General features: G+C 41.6%; 1 protein-coding gene across 1 annotated transcript in view; it reads left to right on the top strand.

Annotated features, from left to right (window-relative positions):
• The first annotated feature begins 2,075 nt into the window (after positions 1-2,075).
• LOC141116653 (NACHT, LRR and PYD domains-containing protein 3-like) overlaps positions 2,076-8,223 on the top strand; it is a 215,225-nt gene continuing 209,077 nt past the window's right edge. Inside the window, exon 1 of the mRNA XM_073609046.1 lies at positions 2,076-2,194. Coding sequence (XP_073465147.1) covers positions 2,128-2,194 — 67 coding nt within the window. The 5' untranslated portion in view covers positions 2,076-2,127. The remainder of the gene's footprint in view (positions 2,195-8,223) is intronic.

Genomic DNA, 8,223 nt, shown 5'->3' with positions numbered 1-8,223 from the left:
GGGCAGAGCAGGTACCAGACGGAGGCAGAAGAGTAGTCGGGTGCAGGCCAGGTTGGAAACAGGCAAACAGCGATCAAACCAAAGGAGGCAGGAGAGTAGTCAAGACAAGCTGGCGTCGGAGACTGGCAGCAAACAGAAGTAGTCAGGAACAGGCCAGGTAGACAGGAATCAGGTAAGCAGGTAACAAGTAGCCAGGGATTTAGAAAATGCTGTAGACTGGACAGCATGAAGACAGACTCCTTTAAATGAGCTTCTTGGCGCTAAGTGCTGTCACACTGCACATCTGTGTGCACCCATGCGCACCCACGCACAGCCCATGCATGCCCGCGTGCACCATTGCGCACATGTGTGCGCCCTTTAACTCCTCTGATGGGGATTCTGCGCACAGGTCTTCCACAAACAGCTGGATTACCAGAACGTCTTCCTTGACAGATTGGCAGCAAGAGGTGGCAGACATTGAGTGGTTGGTACATGTGGATGAGCCTGGCAGCAGCATTCATGATGGTCTGAAGGGAGGATAGGTTATGTAAAGGTTCCTTGTCAGCACATTAACTTTAAGTGGTGATATCTGAATGATGCCTGCAGCTAACAGGCATCATTCAGATAGCATTTTTTAGAGCCAGCGATTTTCTTCACCATAAGAATGATCATAGTGGCTCAGCCACTTGATCATTATTACAGGCAGTGGGAGGGGATGCCCAACCTCTCGCTGCCCTCGGATGCTTCTCCAAGCTTGACCCTGCCATCGGAGAACCGGAGAAGGAATCAACCAGCCTTGGATGCTGACCATAGAGATTTCCAGTGGGCCAGATGGTCCCCAGAGTCTCTACGATTGTTGGGAGGCCGGGTGTGATGTTATGACATCACGCCAAGCTTCTGCATTAAAAAAAATGGCGCTGCCTCGGCTGGTAGGCCAAGTACGTTTTTTGTTTTTTTTATGTCAGGCTTCCCAGCCTAGAGGTGAGATGTGGGGTCTTATTGACCCCATATCTTACTGTAAAAATGACCTATCAAGCACTATTCCCATTTAAGTTGCCATTTATCTAAAAAGACTCTTTTTTTTGCATACTGCACCTAGAGTGGCGCTTCTTTGTTTCTGTTTTTATGCTGCATAGAGATTGCTTCATCTCCTGGGAGCTGTCTTGTCAGGAACCATGAATCAGACTAAGACAGAAGTGCAGTAAAAATCACACTGTTTATTAAAATGGTAAAATGGTATAAACAGAGCAAAGTAGTCAAAACATAGCCAGAGTTTGGTAACCAGGATGGGTAGTCAGAAGAAGCCAGAGAAACAGGAGTCCAGAGATCAGTGAAGTCGGGTGCAGCAAACAGGATCAGGAACCAGAAGGGAAGTCAGCCAAGCAAAAGTCTTTCACAGGAAAACACAGCAGAGAAAGTCCGGATATGTTGACCAAGGCAAAGGCACAGAAGATCTGATCCAAGGGATTTATATATCCAGCAGCTCTAGCTGACGAGCAGGAAATGAAGACCAAGTGGGTCACTGTGGAAGGAAGAGTCTTTGGCAATTAACCGACAGCTGAGCACAGAGCTCTGAGAAGGAAGGGCTGAGCCCAGCCCCAACATGTCTTCTATCCATGGCCATCTTGTATCTAGTCCGTTGTTTCTCCAGCATCATCACCACTCCGGCTGTCACTTTGGATCCCGTGTCTCATTCACCTGGGCACCATCTATTTTTTATTTCAGTTTATTTCAAAGAATGATGGGCCTGTGTGGGTGGAGCCAAGCTGATTTCAAAAAGTGACAGTTAGTATAAGGGAACTAGTAGGAAAATGGGTGGAACATGTTCCCAAAAGGTGAACTTATCCTTTAACAGATTGCAGGAGGATAATACCAGGGCAGATTCAGGTACTTGCACTGCTTTTATAAAAATACATTTAATAATGTATTCATTTTGAAAGAGTTGCAATAATTTGCATCAATTATATATGTATGGAGTTAGATAAAAGCTGCCTATGTGGCTCTAGGTCTTAGTTTTGTAAATATTGTTATAAAAAATAAAGGAATCTGGACAACATAGTAACCATTAGTGACAATGTATCTCTGTGTCTAGGTGTTCCGTGACATGACTGGGATTCAGATGTAGAAGAACTAAGACCGAGCAAAGAGATGGCGGAGAGATTGTCAAAACCCTTCAAAACATTGCTTAAGACAAAGAGAAGACCTAGGAGCCCCGGTAATCACTTTTTGTCTTTTATTCCTCTTATCAGTTTTAATGAAATATAAAAAATTTTATGAAGCATCAAATACTGAATACATCTATTCACCCATTTATGAACTTGTTATATATTTCCTGCAAGGTAATCTATATATTTTTCCATTGCTATATATATAGTTTACATAGATTATATCTACAGGGGTGCAATGAAGTCAGTGTAGAACAGGCCAAACACAAGAGTACCGGAACTTTAAATATGTCTTTGAGAACTAAACCGACACTGGAACCTGTATAAAAAAATGCAACATTTTATTACATTAAATATTTAAGACATAAACACTTCATTAGGTATACCATACAGTATAGAATTACAAGGATAAAATTGGTACAGAGCTGGAGTTCAGTTGATCAGCAATTACATAGTAAGTTTATTTGGTTTACATGTTTCATGGGAGCTCCGCTTCTTCAGGACCATGTAACTAGGGATCGACCAATATCGTTTTTTCAGTTCTGATACAATCCCGATATTTCGGTCACCTCTCCTGCCAATAGCCAATATTATTTGCAGATATTTTGTACATTTGAACTTTTCAAAAATAACACAAATTTTAAGCACAAATCTGGAATAAACTGAACATGTTAACCGCTTCAGCCCTGGGTGATTTGGCAGCTCAATGACCAGGCCATTTGCTGTGATTTGGCACTGTGTTGCTTTAACTGACAATTGCGCGTTCGTGCGATGCTGTACCTAAACAAAATTGACATCCTTTTTTTCCCCACAAATAGAGCTTTCTTTTGGTGGTATTTGCTTGTCTCTGCAGTTTTTTTTTTTTTGCACTATAAACAAAAGAAGAGCGACAATTTTGAAAAAAACACAATATGTTTTACTTTTTGCTATAATAAATACCCCACATTTTTTATAAAAAAAACAAATTTTTTCCTCAGTTTAGGCCGATATGTATTCTTCTATATATTTTTGGTAAAAAAAAATCGCAATAAGCGTATATTGATTGGTTTGCGCAACAGTTATAGTGTCTACAAAATAGGGGATCGATTTATGGCAATTTTATTATTATTATTTTTACTAGTAATGGTAGCGATCTGTGATTTTCATCGGGACTGCGACAATATGGCGGACACATCGGACACTTTTGACACATTTTTGAAACCATTGACAATTATACAGCGATCAGTGCTATAAAAATGCATTGACTACTGTGTAAATGTCACAGGCAGGGAAGGGGTTAACACTAGGGGGGCAATCAAGGGGTTAACTGTGTTCCCTAGGTGTGTTCTAACTGTGGAGGGATGGGAATGTGTAGGAGGAGAGAGTATGAACACACGATCTGTCTCCTTTCCCCTGAAAGAACCGTTGGGCACTTGCATCAGCTCCAGGCACACGCCGTGGGTGCGTGTGCACCTCCGGCAGTGCACTTGTGCCCCTAGTGACCAAAAGGCAAAGCAACGTAAGGTAGCGTTGTTTCGCCCAGCCGTGCCATTCTGCAGCAGTAAAACTGTGGCGGCTGGTCGGCAAGCGTTTAATGTTCATTAAAAATTAAACATTAAGAGCTCGTTCTTCACACCATACCTGCATGAAAACTGATGGGAGAAAAACAGTAAAACACACACAGATTTCAAAACAGACATTCTCTGTCTGCAGTGCACCATGGTATGATGGGTGGCTGCTGGCTGCCCTGGCTGGCACCTTGCTGTGGGTGGGTGGCTGCTGTGGGTGACTGCTGGCTGGCCTGGCTGGCACCTTGCTGTGGGTGGGTGGCTGCTGTGGGTGGCTGCTGGCCTGGCTGGCACCTTGCTGTGGGTGGCTGCTGGCTGGCCTGGCTAGCACCTTGCTGTGGGTGGGTGGCTGCTGGCTGGCTGGCCTCAGTGGCCTGGCATCTTACTGTGGGTGGGTGGCTGGCTGGCCGGCTAGCATGTCTGTCCATCTGGGTGTCGAGGCAAGGGAGGCTTGTCAGACTCAATAGGCCCAGTGTGCGCAGGTGTAATGATGATGTGTGCATGTCCTGCATGCCTCTGCGCACTGGGTCTGCACTCTTTAGGCTTCTGGACCCCAAAAAGATGGCTGTGACCCGCGGAGACCAATATTGGTAAAATCGGTCTGGTTTACAACCGATACTAATTTTCTTGAAAATGCTGATATTGGCCTGCAATAATCGGCCATACCGATAATCAGTCGATCCCTACATGTAACATGAATGTCATATATGTAATTCACAAGCTATAGCAGCGCTCTGGAAATATAAACAAAGTCCAATATTGATAATATGCCCTCTGAAGAACGAGTCCAAAGTGCATCAGATGATCCTAAAGGTTTCCTAAAGAAATATACTTACATCAAATAAAAAGTAAAATGGCATCTCATAATATTCAAATCATTTGCAGCCTATAACGATACTCGCTCACCGGAATATTATGAGATGCTATTTTACTTTTTATTTGATGTAAGCATATTTCTTAAAAGGGGATCATCTCTTTTAAAAAAAACAGTTTTGCGCTATGAGCATTCCTTCTCTGTCTCCTTATGGTTTGTGATAAACGAGACAACAAATGAACACCCCGCTCTGAATGAGTAGTCCTTGTATGCTGATTGAAGACGCAGGCTTGCTACAGGCTACTGACACATCATTGTAACAAGGTGTATTTATAACATTGTTCTGGTGAGTGCATTTTTTGAGGGGAGCGGTTCTCACGTGGTGCTGTGAAGGTTTCTTATTCTTTGGAAAAACACCATAAGAATACCTTTAGGATCACCTGATGCACTTTGGACTCGATCTTCAGAGGGCATATTATCACCATTGGACTTTGTAGTTTTTATTTCCAGAGCGCTGCTATAGCTTGTGAATTACATCTATGGACTTCTAGAGCTTTGTGTTTAATTTTTTATTTTATTACAGCAGCTGCTAAATTGTACTATAGATCATCTTTCCAGAAGCGCTGGATGAGCTAAATTTTATTTTACTTAAAGGTTTTTTATGAATATCATATATAACTCTGACTAAACATGTCTAACAAAGAAGAGAGAAAGAAACCATAAACATGTCATAAAGCAAATGTCCATCATAGTATAAATATATAATTATCAAATCTGAATAAATTAAATAAACTCAATGATTTGCCTAGATGGGGAAAAAGGGGGACATTATAAATCTATATTAATATAGAGACTGTAAAAAAAAGTATATATCTATACATGGATACATCCATATGTGCACAAAAACACACAATGGGAGATCATCAGGTCTGTTTGTTGATGATATAATCAAACAAAAATCAGATACAAATAAACCTTACCTGTAGTAGGGGTGCTGAAATTAATTGCTGCATCAATGCATTGCGATTCGGGTGTCCCTGATGCGGCATCGATGCATGCGACCATAAAAATCAATTGCCGGTGACATCATTGCCACGCCCCTCCCAGGAGAGCGCTCCAAGCGTATCCCCTGTTGTGTACTGTTAGGGGCTAACGATCTTCTTCTAGGAGCAAGTGAACCTCTTCTTAGAATATCTGCCTAGAGTGTTCTTTCAAACCCAAATCAGGCCTGGAGACCATTCCAGTAAGAAAAATAATGACACAACAGTCAAATGCCTGGAATGTTCTCCTTTTTACTTCCGTAGACAATCACTTATATAATCAAAATGACATCACAAAAAAAGTTCAACCCTTTCATTAATATACAGACATTACGTATACATCAGATGTTTAAAAAACACCTAAAAATGAGACATGATTTCTTCATACAGAAACTATCAACAAGGAAAAAACCTTCATGCTTCATTTCGGGGAAATCATGTTATTTACAAGGATTTGAAACTAACTTTTGATAGACGTCACACATACATATTATTCTAAGATGGATACATATTTTTATAGCTAAAATAAAGGACAGCAAGCTAAAATATCCCTACAATCCCCTCTTTGATCACACATGTATATATATGTATGATCTCACTTCCTTATCATGGCGATATTCTCAGCTTGCTTCTGATGATACATACTGAGATAAGTTTTATTGGGAGATGAGGGATCTGAAATGCGAATGGCTCTATTAATAAGGCACATAATAAGCTTGTACACAAGATAAAGGAAAAAGAACAGGACAACAATTAAAATTATGGCAATATCCCTTATCCAAGAAAATATCCCTCCAAATCCAAAATCAACATTTCCAAAAGGACTCCAGGTCTGGGCTATGTTGCGAGCCTCTCGTTGCAGCTTGGCCACCTCTTTTCTATGCTGAGCAATCACATCATAATAATCTGGTACCTCTATACTGGTATTGTGTACCCAAGTACAACATTCATAATCCTCAGTCATTTCACATAATCCTGTAAGGGCTGAACTCATGCTCTCAATGGCTAAGTCATGCAATTCTAGTTGTTTTCTAATACCCCTAGTTTCAACATTAAGTTTAGAAATGTCATTAGACTTCTTTTCCATCATCTCATCAATAATTCCTGAATAATTATTTAACCTTTTCATCAAATCTGATCCCCATCCTGTCCAGGAAGTGAACCATGACCAGGCCATATCCTTCTCAAGGAATAACTCTCTCTTGTTACGATGTTTCAATGGATACCTTGGGTGTATACTAGCGTCAAATAAAAGACTCCCATCACTATCACCTATCACCCCCATTATGGGCACCAGTGAGGCCAGGTAACACCAGCCTTGGACCTCTTGCGGAATCCAGGGATAACAAGTCTTTCCACAACAAACATAAGTGTGGTTACCAAACGAGAAGGGCGTATTCACAGCAGTCTCTTGATCTACTGCTGTAACTGCTGCTAAAACCTGAAACAAATGCTGTACAGGTTTACTACTTTCATCTTCAGAGGCAAAAATCTTTTCAAAATTTAGCCCGTACTCTGACCTCATCGTGGTGTGTTTGATATAAAGAACAAGACTTCCCACTAGGGGCATAGCAATTAGAAATGTTCAAAACCGATTGACTACAGGTATGAGCATTTCTAGTAGAATTCCCTAAATTAAAACACCAGGTAGGATTATGACTTCTATTGATGATGTGAAAGGAAATGGTGTCATTAGTTCTTCTGCTGACATTCAGAAGGTCAAGGAGAATCTCTTCTCTCAACAGGGGAGTAATATTTAAAGGTATAGCCATTAGGGGTATCCTAACAGTGCTAGGGTGCAGTTTACTACAGATCCAACATTTTTGAAATCCTGATTTCCGAGCATAAGCATATTTAAATTTTAACAAAAGCATTTTATCAGCAAAATTATCTTCAACGCCTCTCTTATTTCTAACTTGTATCACTGTAATGTTCTTCTGTGTATATGTGTTACCACAAATACTTTTAATCGCACCCAAATCTTCAGGGTGGTAGATACAGTTAGTGATGATCCAAATGGGCAGGAACACTATCAGGGTGATCAGGAACAGGAGGCAGAATGCCTTGCCAGAAGTCTGTGGTGGAATAAGCAAGGTCATCTTCTCTGGCCGGACCTGCTTTTCCAGGAACTCCTCCTTCATCTGCTTGGACTTCTGCTTGAGGGCCTCCTGTATTTAAGATCTCCTTCCTGCTCTTGGGGCTTTGGGCAACCTTTTTCACTCAGCTGGCATGGATCCAGGATTGGCAATTCTCCACCAGGATAGCTGTTCTGGTCACTGCAATCACCGTAGTAGGAGGTCCAAAAGGATATTCCCGTTTCTTGCTTCTGTTCAACTGCTGGACCACCACCGTGTCTCCTACTTTAAAAGGATGGGTAGGTTCCTGTGAAGAAAAAGGAGAGGTGCGAGCAACATTTCTCTCAACTGTATCCAAAGTTTTAATTAGTTTCCTCACATACTCTGACTGTACTAGATCCAAATCCCCCTGCTCTATCATAAGAGGTGCTCTGGCCCAGGGAGTAGGAAAGGGATGACCCATCAACACTTCAAAAGGAGAGTAGCCTGTAGTTTTGGAGGGAGTACTTCTTATCTCTGCCAAAACCGCTGGGAGAACCCTCTTCCAATGGACAAAGGTTCCTCCTGTGGCCTTCCTTATTTTATCTTTCATGGTCCTATTTA

This window comes from Aquarana catesbeiana, linkage group LG13, assembly GCF_042186555.1.
Source record: "Aquarana catesbeiana isolate 2022-GZ linkage group LG13, ASM4218655v1, whole genome shotgun sequence".
NCBI classification, from domain to species: domain Eukaryota; kingdom Metazoa; phylum Chordata; class Amphibia; order Anura; family Ranidae; genus Aquarana; species Aquarana catesbeiana.
The sequence above is the reverse complement of the archived record's forward strand: the minus strand, read 5'-3'. Positions and strand labels throughout refer to the sequence as shown.